We start from the raw sequence: 23,020 nt of genomic DNA on the forward strand, positions 1-23,020 counted from the left end.
ATTACCCAAAAGCAGTATTACAGGTCATTTTTTAAATGAAAATAGATTTTAAAATCTTCAAATATTAGGAAATCAAATCCGAGTGATACATAAATAGGATAAAATATCATGACAAAGTTGAATTTATTTCCATAGTTGCAAGATTGTTTTAGTATTTGAAAATCAGTATGATTCATCGTATATATATTTTTTAATATAAATTTATTTATTTATTTTTGGCTGTGTTGGGTCTTCGCTGCTGCGCGTGGGCTTTCTCTAGTTGTGGCGAGCGGGGGCTACTCTTCGTTGCAGTACGTGGGCTTCTTATTGCGGTGGCCTCTCTCGCCGCGGGAACACGGGCTCTAGGCGTGCAGGCTTCAGCAGTTGTGGCACGTGGGCTCAGCAGCCATGGCCTCCGGGCTCCAGAGCACAGGCTCAGCAGCTGTGGCACAGGGGCTCAGTAGCTTTGCGGCATGTGGGATCCTCCCAGACCAAGGATCAAACCCATATCCCCTGCATTGGCAGGCGGACTCTCAACCACTGCGCCACCAGGGAAGCCCTGATTCATTATATTAATATAATTAGAGAAATTAGTCAAATGATCATCTCTATAGATACAAAAAAAAGCATTTGATAATACGCAAAACCCATTCAAGAGGATTTTTAAAACTTTTAGCAAGCTAGAAAAAGCGGGAAACTTTCATAATCTTATTAAAGGTATCTGCACAAACCTTACAATAAACATTGAAAACCTTTTCCTGGCATTAGGGAATATGTCAAAGCTCACTCCAAACCCAATGTCTAAAAAGTCCTATATAGTGCATTTAGGCAAGGGGAAAAAGATAGATTAGAAATGAAAATATAAAACTGTCACAAATGACGTGATTTGCATATAGAAAATCCATAAATAACTACATGTGAACTTTTAGAATTAATAAGAAATCATTTCAGCAGCGTCACTCGGTCAATTGTATTTATATTTATGAGCAACAAAATGTTAGAAAAATAGAATTTAGTAAGAAAACCATTTATAAATGTCAAAAACATCCATATACATCAGAATAAATCTAACAAAAGTTATAGGAGACTCCCTACACAGAAAACCATAAAAAATTTTTGAACTCTTCCTCAGCTCTAGATCAGTTGAAAGAATCAATATTTTTAAGATGTAAATTGTCTCCAAATTGATGAAAAATTAAGTGTAATCCCCATGAAAATCCCAGCAGATTTTCTTATGGAGATCAAGAAATTGACCTGTGACCTAAATAAATGTCATATAAGAGAATATATTTACAATAACTACGTAAAATACTTTAGCATAAACTTAACAAATTTGCAAAGACATTGTTTTTAAATGCTCTGCAAAAATATAAAATGCAGCTTGAACAAAAAATGAGATACCATGTTCTCAACTAAGGAGTCATCATCATAAAGGTATTCATTTTCCTTAGATTATCTTGTGAATTTAATGAGATTCCAATGAAAAATACCATCAGAATGGTGGTTGTTTTGTGCCTAATACATTTGGAATAGTAAAAAATCAAGAAGAGCCCGAAAAGACCTGAGAAAGATGAGCTGCTTAGTGGAGCCAAGTAAAGTTTTTAAATACTTAAAATAATTCAAAAAGGAGAAAAATATCTCTTTAAAGAAAAGTGAATTTATTATATGTAAAATTGTTGGTTTAGGGGCTTCCCTGGTGGCGCAGTGGTTGAGAGTCCGCCTGCCGATGCAGGGGACACGGGTTTGTGCCCCAGTCCGGGAAGATCCCACGTGCCGCGGAGCGACTGGGCCCGTGAGCCATGGCTGCCCGTTAGCCATGGCCGCTGAGCATGCGCGTCCGGAGCCTGTGCTGCGCTACGGGAGAGGCCACAACGGTGAGAGGACCGCGTACCGCAAAAAAAAAAAAAAAATTGTTGGTTTAATTCCCAGGAGTTTTTATTTCTGGTGACTTTAAGAACAATTTTTTTTTAAATTTTTTATTTATTTATTTTTTGGCTGCGTTGGGTCTTCGTTGCAGTGTGGTGGCTTCTCTTGTTGTGGAGTACAGGCTCTAGGTGTGCGGGCTTCAGTAGTTGTGGCTCATGGCTCAGTAGTTGTGGCTCTCAGGCTCTAGAGTGCAGGCTCAGTAGTTGTGGCGCATGAGCTTAGTTGCTTCGCAGCATGTGGGATCTTCCTGGACCAGGGATCGAATCCATGTTCCCTGCATTGGCAGGCAGATTCTTAACCACCGCGCCACCGGGGGAGCCCTCTGGTGACTTTAAAAGGCAATATTTTGTCTTTGCATTTTTAATGGAGTATCTCATGAGGACAGAAATGGTCAGTAGTTTCATTTTTAGTAGTAATGACAGTATTTAAAAAGTTTTATGTAGATATGTGTGTGTGTGTGTGGAGACACATTACATATACTTACATGTATGTAACTTATGTGATGATAATGATATATACTTACATATATAATCTTATATACATAAATCATTAGGAACCGATTATGTAGTATCAGGATGTTGGTGGTAATGTTGATACTGTTAAAGCTATTATATATGTATATAAAAATACATGTGTATAGATAACCTAAGTGTATAAAGAGAAATTTTTTGTTATTAAGATACATTTAATTTAATTGGATGTAATTAAGTTTATTTTACAATGATTATAATTAATGTAATGTAGTTAATATATGTATATATTATTGTCATTAGGAATCATTTTTCCCCAATATAAAAGAAAAAGAGTTGTGCAAAATAAAAGATACTAAGTAAAACTCTAGTGCAAAATTTGAATAGAATATGTCAGCATTTGTCTTAAAAATATTTCCCAAGTTGGTTCACTTTATGAAAAAAATGTATTTCTTAGGGCTATTCATTGCAAAAGCAGCAACAAAAAAGTAGTTTTAGTGATTACTAGTGTTTATAAGAGCCCAGATGGTGAGTAAATAGTATTTCCCCACTAAAACAATATAAACCTCCATAATATAATAGCTTACATCACATGTGGAGCAGGAAATGTATTAGACTAGGATTTCTTGTGTCAGAAAGCAAAGAAATATCAAAAAACTATTGGGAGTCTCTCAGAAGTTCATTAACTTAAAACGGTATCTTGAGTATCAAAAAGTAGTGTTAAAATTTTTTATCAGGAAAGGTTACTGAAACTGATTAAAAACTTTTTCTGCCTTTGTTACAGAGATCTGTGCCCTTTTCTCCTTTGGTCTCTTAATTTGATTTATATTTATAGATTTTTATAATATTAAACTACCATTACATTCCCAGTAAATGCTCAGCCTGAGTTATTTGTTATATTTTTCTGAGTTTCTAGGCTTAATTTGATAATTGAGTTTAGGATTCTTGCATTCATTATTTCTTAGTGAGATGTTAGCTCGTAATTTAATTTCTAGTACTCTTTTGTCATCTTTGTATCTGGATTCTGTGGGCCTCAGTACTTGGAGGCTGTTAACTAACTCTTTTTCTGCATTTGGTATAAGATTTTTTTTTAACCTGAGAAGATTCTTCCGTTTACATTCTTTGTGGTTTCTGACAGGTTTGGATTTACTTTTACTTTTTGGATTTACTTTTATGTGCTTTGTATATACTCTACTTTTTTTCCTCTTGTTATTTTTACTCTCTCTATATAATATAGTAAGTTCTTTTTTTCCACTCTCAACTCCCTCCCCCAGTACTTCCTTAGATACTGTATTTGGTCTATTCTTTTCTTGCTAATTCCAGGTTACTTAAAAGTAACACAAGTTAATAAGTAGTAAAGTTGATAAAAGTTTAATGCTGGCCACTACATCCAAATGTAATTGCTGTTGACCAGTATTTTAGTTCTGCTTACTTATTCCACAAATTTTGTCTTACTTTATTATTTTATACAGTTGTTATTTGCTTAGATTTAACCATGTATTTAGCATTTCTTTGCTTTTAGTTATTTCTTGGATTTGAGACCTTACTTATGGGACCATTTGTGTTATATCTGAGGCACACTCTTTAAATTTTTCTTTAATAAAGGGGTTTTGTTGGTAAACATTTCAACTGGGTGTATTGTTCTTTTTCTTAATTTTGCCTGAAAATAGCTTTATTTTGTATTATTCTTAAGGATTGTTTTGCTATGAATGCAATTTTAGGAGAAAAATCCTTTTTTTTCTCAGCAGTCAGTACATTCTGTTTTGTGGCATGTTGTTTTTTGAGAAGTCAGTTATTAATTTAATGCCCTTCCTTTATAGCTGATCTGTCGTTTCCTTCTGGCTGCGTTGAAAGTCTTCTGTTTATCTTTTCTGTGTGGATTTGTAGTTGTAGTTTTTAAGTATCCTGATTTGGATTTGTTGGAGAGTTTTGGGCTGTCTTTTTTTTTTTATTTAACTAAAAAAATCTCATTTTCTCTTTGGACATTGTCTTCATTTTTCTATTATCATTTTCTTGAACTTTGTTTAAATATATGTTAAATATTTTCAGCTTATTCTCTATATTTCTTTTTTCTTAATAAATTTATTTATTTTATTTTTGGGGGCTGTGTTGGGTCTTCGTTGCTGTGCGTCGACTTTCTCTAGTTGTGGTGAGCGGGGCTACTCTTCATTGTGGTACATGGGCCTCTCATTGCAGTGGCTTCTCGTTGCGGAGCGTGGGCTCTAGGCACGTGGGATTCAGTAGTTGTGGCTTGCGGGCTCTAGAACGCAGTCTCAGTAGTTGGGGCGCGTGGGCTTAGTTGCTCCAAGGCATGTGGAATCTTCCCAGACCAGGGCTCAAACCCATGTCCCCTGCATTGGCAGGTGGATTCTTAACCAGTGCACCACCAGGGAAGTCCTATTCTCTATATTTCTTAAGATTTTTTTCTTGTTTTTCATCTTATCCTGACTTTGTGGTACATACTCTTATTTTTTTTAGCTCTGTTTTCCCAATTCACTAATCCTCTTTTTAGTTATATCTTAATATACCATTTAATTCCTTCATTTTTCTTTTTTACTTTCTCTCTCTTCCTCTCTCCCTGCGCCTCTTTCATTTTGGGTAATTTCTGTTGACCTATGTTTAAGTTCATTGATTCTTAACTTGATTGTATCCAGTCTAATGATGAGCTCATCAAAGGCATTCTTCATCTTTAGTACCATGTTTTTTGTTTCTGACATTTTCACTTTTCTGTAATACTTTTCTTATGTCTGCTCCATCTGTCTAGTTATATTGTCCACCTTTTCCACTGAACCATTACCATATTATAGTTGTTTTAAATTCTGTCTGATATTCATCTGGGTCATCTCTTAATTTTCAGGGATTGCTCTGTTGATTGCTTTGTCTCTTGGCAGTGGATTGGGTTTTTTTTTTTAATCCTTTCATTTTTATGTGAGTCATTATTTTGTATTTGATACTAGATACTGTATGTAGAGCAATAAAGACAGAGGGTAGACAGTGTTTAGGCCTGGAGATGAACACACCTCTTCTGCTAGAATTGAGTTAGGTTTGGGTTTTTGTTGTTATTGTTAGCTTCAGCGCACCATCAAATTCCTCTAGTGTTACTTTGTGCTTAGGGGTGGGACTGGTTTTTTGGAAGATTTTTCTAAGTGTTCCTGTTCCACCCTCAGTTTTAGGCCTTCTCTGTGCTCTTGTGTTTCAGACAGGATATATTTCCATGTTCTCATCCCTCTTTCGAAGGTAGATGGCTCTTTCTTGTTACTGTCTATTTGCTAGCTTGGCAGTGGGGAGGGAGGGCACTTGGGGAGGATTTTTTTTTTTTTTTGTCCTGGTGAATCCTTACCTGTTTGGTTGCTATTTATAATCTCTGGCTCATTTTCAAGTTTCTTTTTGTTTAAAGTTTTTTTTTTTTATAGCTTTATATTTTCTGATACTTCCAATATTGGTATACTTGCAGGTGTGATTCTGCTACCATTTTTCTGTCCATTATTGCTCATTATGTCTCTCGTGATTGGGTTTTGTTGTTGTTGGGGTTTTTTGTTTTTTGTTTTGGGTTTTTTTTTTTTTTTTTTGTATATTTGTACATGACTTCATATGTGTTGAACTTTGGGTGTGGGAATTCCTTGAGGTTTGGGTTAAAGTTGCATTCTTACCAGAGAGGTTTTAGATTTGTTTTTGCCAGTTGCATGTATGTTTTTAGTCCTGAACTTCTTTAAATTTTTTTATGTGCTTAAGGTACTATGAATTAAAACTACAGACCTGCATGAAGGATGGCTTCTGTTTTGAATTCCCTCCACCCCCAGCAGTCCTTTTCTCAGTGCTAAGCAAGTTTTCTTCCTTTCCCTTCTGCAGGATGGGCTTAAAGCTTGCAGTGAGGGTATAGCTCTTTGGAATGAGTAAGTCTCCTTTGGATTCCCTGCCTTTGTTGGATTCTCTATTTTATTTCCTCTCTCTCTCGTTCCCTACAACCATCAAAGTGGAAAGTCTTGTCTCTAAAGTTGAGAAATCATCTGCTAGATTGGGGCTTTGTTGCTAGCCTACTTCCTGGCATTTTGTTTTCACTTCTTTCTTTGCATTTGGATTCCTTATTTTTCTGCCATTTCAGTATGTGTTTATGAGTTTTTATTTTTAAAACTCACATTTCAGTTGTAATCGGCGGCAGCTTTACTAAGGGTGCTTAATCCTTTTTCCATTGTTTGGTTTTTCCTTTCATTTGGTACTTTTCCCCACATTTTTAAGGCTAGAAACTCCTTTCCTAAATTTAATTTACTACTGTTTCTATTTTGAAAAACATTTATTGTTTAAATTTCAGCTTTTGCTCAATAAATGGTAGCTATTGAAGGATCTAAGAATATGGATATGATACTGGAATTTTACCTAAAGTAAATAATCTAGTTCATCCTGTGGGATAGGGCAGTATGAAGGAGATGAACTTCTTAGTCACACTTGGTGTTTTTTTAAATATTCATTCATTCATTTATTTATTTTTGGCTGCACTGGGTCTTAGTTGTGGCAGGTGGGATCTTTGCTGCAGCATGTGGGATCTTTAGTTGCGGCTTGCATGCGGGATCTAGTTCCCCAACCAAGGATTGAACCTGGGCCCCCTGCTTTGAGAGTGCAGAGTCTTAGCCACTGGACCACCAGGGAAGTCCCCACACTTGGTTTTTGAATTGTTACTCACACACTTCTGTGAAATACTTAAGTTTTATGAGACTCTGCACCAACCGTTAATACAGAAAGAGTAGCTATGTTGTGAGCCTTAAAGGACATAAGTAATAGTTTCTGGTACTTGGCCTAGTATAGTGATTTAGAAAATACAATGGTTCTCCCATTTTTAGAAAAGGAAATTGAATCTCAAGGAGGTAACATGTATTTGCTACCTATACAAAATTCTGTAGTTTTAAGTTGGAAATCAAGCCCCTGTCTCTTCTGGATTTTACTTTTCAGAAGAGTAGTATTCAGTAACTTATTCTGCCTGCCTGTATATTTCTTGAGTATCTTATACATACATCCAAGGGCTTAAGACATTTGGGGAGAAAGAAAGAATTTAATGTAATGCCCACTTTGGCAAATGTTTTGAATAAGTGGACAAAGATGAATGTAAATACAATGCACTTCCTATACTAGGTAGCTTGTAGTGAGGTAGGCTTATCTAATAATTATGGCCAGTATGCTTAGTGCTATAGAAGGGGTAGCACCTACCTCTTGAGGCAGAGGTAGGGTTGTTTGAACTGGGTCATGAGGTATGTGTAGGATGCTGAGATGTTAGCAAAGGAGGCATGGGCTTTTAGGCAGAAATAACGCATATGTATGTAAAGGCCTGAAGGCAGTCCTGTTTATGAGAAGTCCAGGTTGTGTGCACACAGTAAAGCAGTTAAAAGGAATGTCTCTTGTGGTTACGGAAGAGATGGCAGTTGAGATGTGTCTTAAATGATTGGTAGTGTTTCAGCATATGAAGATAACATGGATAGGATAACAGAAATTGAGTAAATAAGTAAAGTTACTTAGCAGAATGTAAGTTATTTATGTATAGGGACCCATGAATAGTCACATTGACTTGGCTGCCACTTACTCTTGAACTCTCAAACCTACAGAACAGCTTAGACATCACCTCTTTCTGAGAAATCATCAGGAAATTGTGCATATCTCATTAGAGCTTTTATGTGAGAGGATTTTTTGTGGGGAGGAGGATACGGGAGCAGTTTTTCCAGGCTTCCATGTATAAGATAAAGTGATAAAAATATTTTGGGAATGGAGTATGTATGACTTGGAATATCAAATATAATAGTTTGAAATTTATTTGGTAACCATTAGAGGTCCATTGTAGCATTTTGAACAGGAGACCTGACATAATGATGATTTATCTGACCATGCCGGATGGAATTGGAGAGGAACATGACAGAAGCAGCAAGTTCAGGACTGAAGTGATTAAGACTTGAATAAAGAATGGTGGTAGTGGGAATGAAAGAAAAGGCATTGTGAAAGGGATTTCTAAACAAAGATTTGACAGGTTCTAAGAAATGATTGAAGATAAGATATGGAAGACAAGCTGGGGAATTGGAAATGTTGGAATTTCATACTTGGATGACTAGGAAATTTTTGATATCAGCAAGAGATATGACATTAGCAGGAAAAGTAGTTGAGGGAAAAAGCTGAAATTACCATTTGTTGTTTATTGGATGTGAGGTTAATTATAAACTCTACTTTAGAGCATGTCAATATTCCTTTGTAAAAGTAATTTCTAAAAATTATGCTATACTCTGTCATTAGATGGGAAAGGTAGTCCTTTTTTTTCTAGTTTTACTGAGATATAATTTACATACAGCACTGTATCAGTTTAAGGCATAATTGTTTGACTTACATACATCGTGAAGTGATAAATCACAGTAAGTTTAGTGACCAACAGTCATCTCATATAGATAGAAAATTAAAGAAATAGAAAAAACTTATTTTTCTTGTGATGAGAACGCTTAGGATTTGCTCTCTTAACAACTTTCATATATAACATATGACATTGTTAATTATATTTATCATGTTGACATTACATCCCTAGTACTTAATTGTCTTATAACTGGAAGTTTGTACCTTCTGACTGCCTTCATCCAATTCCTGCTCCCCTCAGCCCCCACCTCTGGGAACCATAAATCTGATCTCTTTTTCTATAAGTTTCTTTGTTTTTGAACTATAATTGACCCAGAACACTATGTTAGTTCCTTTTACCCAAAGTAGTGATTTGGTATTTCTGTACATTTCAAAATGATCACCACAATAAGTCCATTTACCATCTGTCATCATACAAAGATATTGATATTATATAACTATTGACTGTATTCCTCATGCTGTATATTTCATATCTATGACTCATTTATTTTACAGCTGGAAGTTTGTACCTGTTAATCTCCCTCACCTATTTCTTTCCTCCCGCTCCCCACCTCCCCTGGCAATGCAGTCTTGTATCAGTAGCGTAAGTCTTGGAAACAGGCCTGTATGCCAGGTCACCTTTAATAAGTATCATTGTTGTGAGACTGAAAAGTCGCTGATCTTTTTGGATTTTACTTTGTTCACGTATAAACTAGAAATAGTAATACCTGATTACAGGGCTGTTGTGTAAACTAAATAGTATAATATATATCCATGCTGTCCTATTATAAGCCCTCAATAAATGTTAGTTTCCCCTTCTTCCTTAGAAGATGCCAGCCTTATTTATTCTTGACTATTTTCACACATTAAGATGGACATCAAAGAATAATGCATAAAACATTTCTGTTTCACTGTTTAGGAATTCACTGAAGTCATAACCATGATTGTTTGCTAAATAAAATATGTGTATAATCAGGCAGTTTGTAATTAGACTAACTCGGAAGTTGTAATTATTGAATGTGTAGGTGTAGTTAACAGCCTTCATTTCTGGTAAATGACTTTACTTAGAGGATGTATGTTTATGTGAGCAAGAGAGACTATTTCCTAGAAGGAAACTGTGGTCTCCAGATCTTTATAATAACGTCACCTTTAGTCTTTTTGAAGTCATGAGCATTGTCCTATACAGACTGTTTCCTTCAGGCAGTTTCATGCAAGTAGTAAATGAAGCCTTATGCGCCTGTTAAAACTTCATAGATTGTCAGTGATATGGAAAAATTGGATGTTTAATCAGGAATGCGAACATGTGTTTCAGGTAGAGAATTCCAAAGATAATGAAGATAGTATTCTACAAAGAGAAATTCCTGCCAGACAGTCTCGACGAAGGTTTCGGAAAATTAACTGTAAAGGAGAACGTCAAACTATTACTGATGATGTGGACATTAACAGCTATCTTTCTGTGAGTATATTTAGGAACATTTCATGGGTATTTCTTAGTTCATATGCAGTATACTTAATTTACATATATATATATTTTAACATCTTTATTGGAGTGTAATTGCTTTACAGCGGGGTGTTAGTTTCTGCTTTATAACAAAGTAAATCAGCTATACATACACTTATATCCCCGTATCTCCTCCCTCTTGATTCTCCCTCCCATCTGCTTTATCCCACCCTTCTGCTTTATCCCACCCCTCTAGGTGGTCACAAAGCACTGAGTTGATCTCCCTGTGCTATGTGGCTGCTTCCCACTAGCTATCTGTTTTACATTTGGTGTTGTATATATGTCCATGCCACTCTCTCACTTCATCCCAGCATACCCTTTCCCCTCACCATGTCTTCAAGTCCATTCTGTATGTCTGTGTCTTTATTCCTGTCCTACCCCTAGGTTCTTCAGAACCTTTTTTTTTTTAACATTCCATATATATGTGTTAGCATACAGTATTTGTTTTTCTTTTTCTGACTTACTTCACTCTGTATAAGACTCTAGGTCCATCCACCTCACTACAAATGACTCAATTCTATTTCTTTTTTTTTTTTTGCGGTACGTGGGCCTCTCACTGTTGTGGCCTCTCACGTTGCGGAGCACAGGTTCCGGACATGCAGGCTCAGCAGCCATGGCTCACGGGCCTAGCCGCTCTGTTGCATGTGGGATCTTCCCGGACCGGGGCACGAACCCACATCCCCTGCATCGGCAGGCGGACTCTCAACCACTGCGCCACCAGGGAAGCCCCAATGCCTCAATTTTGTTTCTTTTTATGGCTGAGTAATATTCCATTGTACATATGTGCCACATCTTCTTTATCCATTCATCTGTTGATGGACACTTAGGTTGCTTCCATGACCTGGCCATTGTAAATAGAGCTGCAGTGAACATTGTGGTACGTGACTCTTTTTGAATTATGGTTTTCTCAGGGTGTATGCCCAGTAGTGGAATTGCTGGGTCATATGGTAGTTCTATTCTTAGTGTTTTAAGGAACCTCCGTACTGTTCTCCATAGTGACTGTATCAATTTATATTCCACCAACAGTGCAAGAGGGTTCCCTTCTCTCCACACCCTCTACGGCATTTATTGTTTGTAGATTTTTTGATGATGGCCATTCTGACTGGTGTGAGGTGATACCTCATTTAGTTTTGATTTGCATTTCTCTAATGATTAGTGATGTTGAGCATCCTTTCATGTGTTTGTTAGCAATCTGTGTATCTTCTTTGGAGAAATGTCTATTTAGATCTTCTGCCCATTTTTAGATTGGGTTGTTTGTTTTTTTGATATTGAGCTGCTTGTAAATTGTGGAGATTAATCCTTTGTCAGTTGCTTCATTTGCAAATATTTTCTCCCATTCTGAGGGTCTTTTCGTCTTGTTTATGTTTTCCTTTTCTGTGCAAAAGCTTTTAAGTTTCATTAGGTCCCATTTGTTTATTTTTGTTTCTATTTCCATTTCTCTAGGAGGTGGGTCAAAAAGAATCTTGCTGTGATTTATGTCATAGAGTGTTTTGCCTCTGTGTTCCTCTAAGAGTTTTAGAGTGTCTGGCCTTACAGTTAGGCCTTTAATCCATTTTGAGTTTATTTTTGTGTATGTTGTTAGGGAGTGTTCTGATTTCATTCTTTTACATGTAGCTGTCCAGTTTTCCCAGCACCACTTATTGAAAAGGCTGTCTTTTCTCCATTGTATATTCATGCATCCTTTATCAAAGATAAGGCAATCATATGTGCATTGGTTTATCTCTGGGATTTCTATCCTGTTCCATTGATCTATATTTCTGTTTTTGTGCCAGTGCCATACTGTTTTGATTACTGTAGCTTTGTAGTATAGTCTGAAGTCCGGGAGCCTGATTCCTCCAGCTCCATTTTTCATTCTCAAGATTGCTTTGGCTACTCGGGGTCTTTTGTGTTTCCATACAAACTAAAATTTTTTGTTCTAGTACTGTGAAAAATGCCATTGGTAGTTTGATAGGGATTGCATTGAATCTGTAGATTGCTTTGGGTAGTATAGTCCTTTTCACAATGTTGATTCCTCCAAACCAAGAACATGTTATATCTCTCCATCTGTTTGTATCATCTTTAATTTCTTTTATCAGTATCATATAGTTTTCTGCATGCAGGTCTTTTTTCTCCTTAGGTAGGTTTATTCCTAGATATTTTATTCTTTTTGTTGCAGTGTTAAATGGGAGTGTTTCCTTAATTTCTGTTTCAGATTTTTCATCATTAGTGTATAGGAATGACAGAGATTTCTGTGAATTAATTTTGCCTCCTGCTACTTTACCAGATTCATTGATAAGCTCTAGTAGTTTTCTGGTACCATCTTTAGGATTCTCTGTGTATAGTATCATGTCATCTGCAAACAGTGACAGCTTTACTACTTCTTTTCCAATTTGGATTCCTTTATTTCTTTTTCTTCTCTGATTGCTGTGGCTAAAACTTCCAAACGTATGTTGAATAATAGTGGTGAGAGTGGAAAACCTTGTCTTGTTCCTGATCTTAGAGACAATAGTTTCAGTTTTTCACCATTGAAAACGATGTTGGCTGTGGGTTTGTCATATATGGCCTTTATTATGTTGAGGTAAGTTCCCTCTATACCTGCTTTCTGGATGGTTTTTATCATAAATGGGTGTAGAATTTTGTCAAAATCTTTTTCTGCATTTATTGAGATGATCATATGGTTTTTCTCCTTCAATTTGTTACTGTGGTGTATCACATTGATTGATTTGCATATATTGAAGAATCCTTGTATTCTGGGATAAACCCCAGTTGATCATGGTGTATGATTCTTTTAATGTGCTGTTGGATTCTGTTTGCTAGTATTTTGTTGAGGATTTTTACGTCTATGTTCATCAGTGATATTGGCCTGTGGTTTTCTTTGTGACATCTTTCTCTGGCTGGGCTATCCGGGTGATGGTGGCCTTGTAGCATGAGTTTGGGAGTGTTCCTCGCTCTGCTATATTTTGGAGGAGTTTGAGAAAGATGGTTGTTAACTTGTCTCTAAATATTTGATAGAATTCGCCTGTGAAGTCATCTGGTTCTGGGCTTTTGTTTTTTGGTAGATTTTTAATTACAGTCTCAATTTCAGTGCTTGTGATTGGTCTGCTTATATTTTGTTTCTCTTGGTTCATTCTCGGAAGGTTGTGCTTTTCTAAGAATTTGTCCATTTCTTCCAGGTTGTCCATTTTATTGGCATATAGTTCCTTGTAGTAATCTCTCATGATCTTTTGTATTCCTGCAGTGTCAGTTGTTACTTCTCCTTTTTCATTGCTAATTCTGTTGATTTGATTCTTCTGCCTTTTTTTCTTGATGAGTCTGGCTAATGGTTTATCAATTTTGTTTATCTTCTCAAAGAACCAGCTTTTAGTTTTATTGATCTCTGCTATTGTTTCCTTCATTTATTTTTCATTTATTTCTGATCTGATCTTTATGATTTCTCTCTTTCTGCTAACTTTGGGGTTTTATTGTTCTTCTTTCTCTAATTGCTTTAGGTGTAAGGTTAGGTTGTTTATTTGATATGTTTCTTGAGATAGGATTGTATTGCTCTAAACTTCCCTCTTAGAACTGCTTTTGCTGCATCCCATAAGTTTTGGGTTGTCGTGTTTTCATTGTCATTTGTTTCTAGGTATTTTTTTATTTCCTTCTGATTCCTTCAGTGATCTCTTGGTTATTTAGTGTATTGTGTAGCCTCCATGTGTTTATAGTTTTTACAGATTTTTTCTTTCAGGTGACATCTAGTCTCATAGCGTTGTGGTCGGAAAAGATACTTGATACGATTTCAATTTTCTTAAATTTACCAAGGCTTGATTTGTGACCCAAGATATGATCTATCCTGGAGAATGTTCCATGAGCACTTGAGAAGAAAGTGTATTCTGTTGTATTTGGATGGAATGTCCTATAAATATCAGTTAAGTCCATCTTGCTTAATGTATCATTTAAAGCTTGTGTTTCCTTATTTATTTTCCTTTTGGATGATCTGTCCATTGGTGAAAGTGGGGTGTTAAATCCCCTACTATGATTGTTACTGTCGATTTCCCCTTTTATGGCTGTTAGCATTTGCCTTATGTATTGAGGTGCTCCTATGTTGGGAGCATAAAAATTTACAATTGTTGTATCTTCTTCTTGGATTGATCATTATCTAGTGTCCTCCTTTTCTCTTGTACTAGTCTTGATTTTAAAGTCTATTTTGTCTGATATGAGAATTGCTACTCCATCTTTTTTTGATTTCCATTTGCATGGACTATCTTTTTGCATTCCCTCATTTTTGGTCTGTATGTGTCCCTAGGTCTGAAGTGGGTCTCTTGTAGGCAGCATATATACGGGTCTTGTTTCTGTGTCCATTCAACCAGTCTGTGTCTTTTGGTTTGGAGCATTTAATCCATTTACATTTACGGTAGTTATCAATCTGTATGTTCCTTTTACCATTTTCTAAATTGTTTGGGTTTGTTATTGTAGGTGTTTTTCTTCTCTTGTGTTTCCTGCCTAGAGAAGTTCCGTTAGCATTTATTGTAAAGCTGGTTTGGTGGTACTGAAATCTCTTAGCTTTTGATTGTCTGTAAAGGTTTTAATTTCTCCTTCGAATCTGAATGAGATCCTTGCTGGGTAGAGTAATCTTGGTTGTAGGTTTTTCCCTTTCATCACTTTAAATATGCCCTGCCACTCCCTTCTGGCTTGCAGTTTCTGCTGAAAGATCAGCTGTTAAACTTATGGGGATTCCCTTATATTTTTTGTTTTTATTTTTTGTTATTTTTTGTTTTTCCCTTGCTGCTTTTAATATTTTTCTTTTCATTTAATTTTTGATAGTTTGATTAATGTGTGTCTTGGTGTGTTTTTCTTTGGTTTATCTTGTATGGGACTCTCTGTGCTTCCTGGACTTGATTGACTCTTTTCTTTCCCATGTTAGGGAAGTTTTCAACTATAATCTCTTCAAATTTTCTCAGTCCCTTTCTTTTTCTCTTCTTCTTCTGGGACCCCTATAATTTGAATGTTGTTGCGTTTAATGTTGTCCCCAAGGTCTCTGAGACTGTCCTCAATTCTTTTCATTGTTTTTTCTTTATTCTGCTCTGTGGTAGTTATTTCTACTGTTTTATCTTCCAGGTCACTTATCCGTTCTTCTGCCTCAGTTATTCTGCTATTGATTCCATCTAGAGTATTTTTAATTTCATTTAGTGTGTTGTTCATCGTTGCTTGTTTCATCTTTAGTTCTTCTAGGTCCTTGTTAAATGTTTCTTGCATTTTCTCTATTTCCAAGATTTTGGGTCACCTTTACTGTCATTATTCTGAATTCTTTTTCAGGTAGACTGCCTATTTCCTCTTCATTTGTGAGGTCTGGTGGGTTTTTTGCTCCTTCATCTGCTGTGTGTTTTTCTGTCTTCTCATTTTGCTTATCTTACTGTGTTTGGGTTCTCCTTTTTGCAGGCTGCAGGTTCTTAGTTCCTGTTGTTTTTGGTGTCTGTCCCCAGTGGCTAAAGTTGGTTCAGTGGGTTGTGTAGGCTTCCTGGTGGAGGGGACTAGTGCCTGTTTTCTGGTGGTTGAGGCCAGATCTTGTTTTTCTGGTGGGCAGGTCCACATCTGGTGGTGTGTTTTGGGGTGTCTGTTGCCTTATTATGATTTTAGGCAGCCTCTCTGCTAATGGGTGGGGTTGTGTTCCTGTCTTGCTAGATGTTTTGGCATAGGGTGTCCAGCACTGTAGCTTGCTGGTGGTTGAGTGGAGCTGGGTCTTCGCGTTGAGATGGAGTACTCTGGGAGAGCTTTCTCCATTTGACATTACGTGGAGCCGGGAGGTCTCTGCTGGACCAATGTCCTGAACTCGGCTCTCCCGCCTCAGAGGCACAGGCCTGACACCTGGCTGGAGCACCAAGACCCTGTCAGCCACATGGCTCAGAAGAAAAGGGAGAGAAATAGAAAGAAAGAAAGAAAAGAATAAAATAAAATTAAGTTATTAAAATAAAAATTTTAAAGTAATTAAAGAAAAAAGAAGGAAGGAAAGAAGAGAACAACCAAACTGAAAAAGAAATCCAACAGTGATAGCAAGCGCTAAAAACTATACTAAAAAAAGGATGGACAGACAGAACCCTGGGACAAATGGCAAACGCAAAGCTATACAGAGAAAAATCACATAAAGAAGCATAAACATACACGCTCACAAAAAGAGAAAAAGGAAAAAAATATATATATCTTTTGGGAAGTCTCAGGTCTTCTGCCTTCATTCAGTAGGTGTTCTGTAGTTGTTCCATATGTAGATGTATTTCTCATGTGTTTGTGGGGAGGGAGGTGATCTCCACATCTTACTCCTCCTCCATCTTGAAGGTCTCCTACATATATTTTTGATAATATCAGCACTTGTGGCTCTACATGTAAAATCTGGGGCAGGTAAATATATCTATGCTTCTGCTATGTTGAGTTGGGTAGAATTACTCTTACCAGTGCAGGATTTGTTTTTGTTTAAATGGTGTAAAAGAATTTTCTTAATGTATCTTTTTAGACATACTTGTGGATTTTCTTAGTTTTTTTGTTGCTTGAATGATATATGTATATATCTGAGTCCTGAGAACCCAGAGAAATAGACTCATTGGCAGCTTTTTTTCTCTTATGCGGTAAGGTATACAAAAGAAATAAAAATATGTCAGTTCTTCCTTTGAAGTGTGGGTCAGTGATACCTACTGTGTGCCAACGCAGAAATATATCCAAGTGTTAAAGGTACGTTTTCACATGCAAATATTGAAAAAGAAGATGATGAAATAAATAACTTTCGTGACAACGGAAGAAACATGAGCTTTTTCTTCAGAAGTCTTTGTTTTTTTCCACACACACACTGTATTTTATTTTTACAAGAGATAAACTGACACCAAGCATTGTAAATGGATGACCACAACAAAGGCAACAATCACTGCAATTACCAAACACGAAACACACTCATACTATATCATAATATTGACATTCAGTCCAGTAATCCTCTACTGTAACAGCTCCTTTAGTTTGCAGTGAAAATTGGTTTGTATATTTTTTGCCTCTGAATCCTTGTGGGGTTTTTTTTTTAATTCAAAGAGAAAGTCACAAAGATTATAATCATCCTCATCAGTTGACTCAGTCCCATGTAATTAATTTTTTTTCATCTTGGCCTTTTGTTAGCACTTTTATGGATTCATCAGTTTTCCATTAGAGTTCTGAAAATGCTTATTCATTCAGTTCAGCAGTATGGTCAGTTACCAGAAACCTGTACTTGTCAGTCTTTTCCATGAATTCCTTGAAGACGAAACCCTTTTATAGGAACATTTTTGCTAAAGCATCTGAGTACACCTGGAACTGTCTGTAAATGACAAAAGACTTAAAAATGACCACGGTTAAAGATTGGATGAAAGTTCATAATAATGCAATTGACAAGGAAATTCAGTTATTTCTGAGTTATACATTTTAAAGTAATACCTAGAATTATGACTTATAACATTATACCAGAACATATAAGATTTTTAGAAATTTCATGTAATGTTTGAAACATTTATATTAACATATTTCCATACAAATAACCCAAAGAAAGTTTAGTAGTAGTTATTTTGTTTGTTTTTTTATACTGCAGGTTCTTATTAGTCTTCAGTTTTATAAACATCAGTGTATACATGTCAATCCCAATTGCCCAATTCAGCACACCACCATCCCCACCCCACCACAGTTTTCTCCCCTTGGTGTCCATACGTTTGTTCTCTACATGTGTGTCACAACTTCTGCCCTCCAAACCAGTTCATCTGTACCATTTTTGTAGGTTCCACATACATGCGTTAATATACGATATTTGTTTTCCTCTTTCTGACTTAATTCACTCTGTATGACAGTCTCTAGGTCCATCCACGTCTCAACAAATGACTCAATTTCATTCTTTTTTTATGGCTGAGTATTATTCCATTGTGTATATGTACCACAACTTCTTTATCCATTCGTCTATCGATGGGCATTTCGGTTGCTTCCGTGACCTGGCTTTTGTAAATAGTGCTGCAATGAACATTGGGGTGCATGTGTCTTTTTGAGTTAATGTTTTCTCTGGGTATATGCCCAGTAGTGGGATTGCTGGATCATATGGTAATTCTATGTTTAGTTTTTTAAGGAATCTCCATACTGTTCTCCATAGTGGCTGTATCAATTTACGTTCCCACCAGCAGTGCCAGAGGGTTCCCTTTTCTCCACACCCTCTCTCTCATTTGTTGTTTGTAGATTTTCTGATGATGCCCGTTCTAACTGGTGTGAGGTGATACCTCATTGTAGTTTTGGTTTGCATTTCTCTAATAATTAGTTATGTTGAGCAGCTCTTCATGTGCTTCTGGGCCATCTGTATGTCTTCTTTGGAGAAATGTCTAGTTAGGTCTTCTGCCTCTTCAGAAGTCTTTAATTTTGTAATTCAACTACTGAGAAGTAGTTGAATCAAGAAGTAAGGATAGGCTAATAAAGAATAAATCCAGGTGTATTTTATAAGTTTTCAAAGGAGTCATGATCCCCCAAAATATAGAAACAGTCTAGAGATTGATGGCAGCCAAATTCCCAAGGGTGTGTTTAGTTCTGTTGTTTGTCAGAAACAGAAAATTCATTCATTCCATGTTAGGAATAAAGAGGATTATTTAGGGAGTTGTTTGTATTAGAATAAGTGTTAAATTTAAGCAGCTCTTAGGAGTTAGTTACATTTGCCTAATTTCATTGACTGAGCACATTCTGTTTCTGACATGAAACAATAACATATGAGATGGTCCTCAAATTTTTAATTACATAAAATTCATTTCCTGTTTTTATTATTTAATGATTTTTTTATTTTTTGGCCATGCTTTAAGGCTTGTAGGATCTTAGTTCCCCGGCCAGGGATTGAACCCAGGCCGATGGCAGTGAAAGTGCCGAGTCCTAACCACAGGAGTGTCAGGGAATTCCCACTTTTTCTTTTTCTATAGTAAATTTCCCTGTCACTAATTAATTTAAGCTAATTTAAGTTTTGCCTTATTACACAAATGAAACTTTTTTTTTTTTAAAAAAAGTTATTTTTTAAAAACTAATATTTGGTTAGTTCCATCACTCAGTTATGTAACCACTGATGACATTTTGTATATTCTTGGATAAAACGGTTTTCAACATGTAGGTAGATACGTAAGCTTTTTGGCTAACTTCATAAAGCTTAAATATATGATCTGATTTGTAACTTTTAAAGACTTATGTATATAATGTGAACATCTTTGAATGTTACTTTTTTTTTTAACAACATTTTTCTCAATAGTGTTGTGGTACTCCATTGTAAGAATTGCCATAATTTATTTACTCGGTTCCCAGTATTTGGTCATATAGATTTTCCTAGTTTTTTTGTTATTTTTCTAAAATAAAGTGCTAAGTAATTTTGTGGTTATATATGCCCTTATCTTGGTTTCTTTAGAAAAAATTCTAAGTTGAATTGCTTAATTAAGTATCTTTAATTTTACTATTTGGTTCTCCTTGTATAAGGCAGAATGCATAGTTTGTGTGTGTGTATTGATTACTTGCTTACTCTAGTCTCAACTATAGTGTGTTCTTTTCTCAAATTTTTTTACTGTCATGTCATGAATTCTAGCCAGATTCCATATTTTCTCTTGCTAGCTGTGGGTTGTCCTCTCTAGGATATACTGGTTTCCTGATTGGACCAGAAAGCAATAGGCACACTGCTTGGTATTCTTTCCACTTGATGACTCTTGAGTGTGGCATTTTCACATGTAAAGGCTTGTTTAGCTAGTTTTAAGTGGTTATCTTACTGAATACTGTCAGAGATTTGGCAGCTCATGGGAAGGGGAGGACTAAGTTGATTCCACGTAGACAAAACTGACTTTTTAACTATTAGACTGCGTTAGAGAATGATATTTGGTCATGTTACTTGCATATGCTGTTTCTTAAAGTAATAGGGTTTTGTTTTGTTTTTCTTCTAAAAGGGATATGTTTCAGGCAACTTAGAAAATGCAGCATTAAGACGTTTTACTTTACTTTAAATGAAACCTGTGTATCTGGCCAAATTTCTACATATTCATAGTTAATCTAGATAAGGTAGTATAGCAAAAATTTTTTTCTTTTTTCATTTATTTTATACTATATTAGTTTCAGGTGTACAGCAAAGTGATTCAGTTATTTTTTTCAGATTATATTCCATTATAGGTTATTACAAGATAGTGAGTATAATTCCCTGTGCTATACAGTAAATCCTTGTTGCTTATCTATTTTATGTAGAGTAGTTGTATCTGTTATTCATACTGCTAATTTGTTCCTCCCTTGACCCAGGGCGCTGGTCCCTTTGGTAACCTTAAATTTGTTTTCTATGTCTATGAGTCTGTTTCTGTTTTGCCTATAGATTCATTTGTATTATTTTTAGATTCCACAGGTAAGTGATATCATTTAATATTTGTCTTTCTCTGACTTACTTCACTCAGTATAATATTCTATAGGTCCATCCCTGTTGCTGCAAATAGCAATACTTCATTCCTTTTTATGACTGAGTAATATTCTCTTTTATCTATCTATCTATCTATCTATCTATCTATCTATCTATCTATCTCACATCTTCTTAACCAGTCATCTGTTGATGGCTATTGGGGTTGTTTCCATGTCTTGGCTATTGTAAGTAGTGCTGCTGTGAACATTAGGGTGCATGTATCTTTTAAAATTAGAGTTTTGTCCTTTTTAGATATATGCCCAGGAGTGGGATTTCAGGATCATATGGTAGCTCTATTTTTAGTTTTTTAAGGAACCTCCATATTGTTTTCCATAGTGGCTGCACCAATTTACATTCTCACCAACTGCGTACTAGGGTTCCCTTTTCTCTACACCCTTTCCAGCATTTATTATTTGTAGACTTTTTCAGGATAGCCATTCTGATTCGTGTGAGGTGATACTTCATTGTAGTTGTTTTTTTTTTTTTCTTTTTCTATTTCTTTTATCTATTTTATTTATTTTTTTTGGCTGTGTTGGGTCTTTGTTGCTGCATGTGGTCTTTCTCTAGTTGCAGCAAGTGGGGGCTACCCTTTGCTGTGGTGCGTGGGCTTCTCATTGCACTGGCTTCTCTTGTGGAGTACAGGCCCTAGACACTTGGGCTTCCGTAGTTGCAGCACACGAGCTCAGTAGTTGTGGCTTACGGGCTCTAGAGCACAGGCTCAGTAGTTGTGGCGCATGGGCTTAGTTGCTCTGTGGCATGTGGGATCTTCCTGGACCAGGGCACAAACCTGTGTCCCCTGCATTGACAGGCAGATTCTTAACCGCTGCGCCACCAGGGAAGCCCTTCATTGTAGTTTTGATTTGCGTTTCTCTAATAATCAGCAATGTTGAGCATCTTTTCATGTGCCTGTTGGCCATCTCTATGTCTTGTTTGGAGAAATATCTGTTTAGGTCTTCTGCCCATGTTTTGATTTTTTTTTTTTTTTCATACTGAGTTGTATGAGCTGTTTGTATATTTTGGACATTAACCCCTTGTTGGTCACATCATTTGCAGATACTTTTCTCCCATTCCGTAGGTTGTCTTTTTGTTTTGTTGATGGCTTCCTTTGCTGTGCAAAAGCTTTTGTGTTTAATTAGGTTTCATATGTTTATTTTTACTTTTATTTCTTTTGCCTTTGGAGTTTGATCTAAGTAAATATTGCTATGATTATGTCACAGAATGTTCTGCCTGTATTCTCTTTTGGGAGTTTCATGGTGTCATGTCTTATATCAAGGTCTTTAAACCATTTTGAGTTTATTTTTGTATATGATGTGAGGGAGTGTTCTGATTTCACTGATATACTTGTAGCTATCTAGCTTTTCTCTTCACCTCTTGCTGAAGAGACTGTCTTTTCTCCATTGTATATTCTTGCCTCCTTTATTGTAGATTAATTGACAATAGTTGTGTGGGTTTATTTCCGGGCACTCAGTTCTGTTCCATTGATCTGTATGTCTCTTTTTGTGCCGACACCATGCTGTTTTTATTACTACAGCTTTGTAGTATAGTCTGAAGTCTGGAAGGGTTATGCCTCCAGCTTTGTTCTTTTTCCTCAGGATTGCTTTGGCATTTTGGGTCTTCTTTGGTTCCATATAAATTTTAGGATTATTTGTTCTAGTTCTGTGAAAAATGTCATAGGTATTTTGATTGCATTAAATCTGTAGATTGCTTTGGATAGTATGACCATTTTAACAGTATTAGTTCTTCCAATCTAAGAGCATGGGCTATCTTTCCATTTCTTTGTATCATCTTCAGTTTCCTTTGTCAGTGTTTTATAGTTTTCAGTGTATATGTCTTTCACCTCCTTGGTTAAGTCTTAGGTATTTTACTTTTTTTGACACGACTTTAAATAGGATTTTTTTTTTTTTTTTTTTTTACTTTCTGATATTTCATTATTAGCTTAAAGAAATGCAACAGATTTCTGTATATTAATCTTGTATCCAGCTACCTTGCCAAATTCATTTATTAGTTCTAATAGGGTTTGTGTGTGAAGAGTTTAGGGTTCTTAATAGAGAGTATCATGTCATCGGCAAATAGTGACAGTTTTACCTCTTTCCTTCCAATTTGGATACGTTTTATTTCTTTTTCTTGTCTCATTGCTGTGGCTAGGACTTCTGGTAGTATGTTGACAAGAAGGGGTGAGTGGGCATCCTTTTCTTATTCCTGAATTTAGTGGGAAGGCTTTCAGCTCTTCACCGTTGAGTATGATGTTGTCTGTGGGTTTGTTCTAAATGGCTTTTATTACGTTGATATATTCCATCTATACCCACTTTGGTGAGTTTTTTCATGAATGGATGTTGAATTTTGTCAAATGCTTTTTCTTTTCTTTTTTTTTTTTTTTTTTTTTTTTTTTTG

General features: G+C 36.0%; 1 protein-coding gene across 11 annotated transcripts in view; it reads left to right on the forward strand.

The window, feature by feature from the left end:
- RAPGEF6 (Rap guanine nucleotide exchange factor 6) overlaps positions 1-23,020 on the forward strand; it is a 218,502-nt gene that overhangs the window by 71,932 nt on the left and 123,550 nt on the right. For all 11 annotated transcript variants that reach the window (XM_027098353.1, XM_027098364.1, XM_027098327.1 and 8 more), the window contains one exon: positions 10,045-10,188. In XM_027098353.1, the coding sequence (XP_026954154.1) occupies positions 10,045-10,188 (144 nt within the window). The remainder of the gene's footprint in view (positions 1-10,044; positions 10,189-23,020) is intronic.

Source organism: Aethalodelphis obliquidens, unplaced genomic scaffold (assembly GCF_003676395.1).
Source record: "Aethalodelphis obliquidens isolate GAN/ISIS:26980383/991018 unplaced genomic scaffold, ASM367639v1 scaffold4, whole genome shotgun sequence".
NCBI classification, from domain to species: Eukaryota; Metazoa; Chordata; class Mammalia; order Artiodactyla; family Delphinidae; genus Aethalodelphis; species Aethalodelphis obliquidens.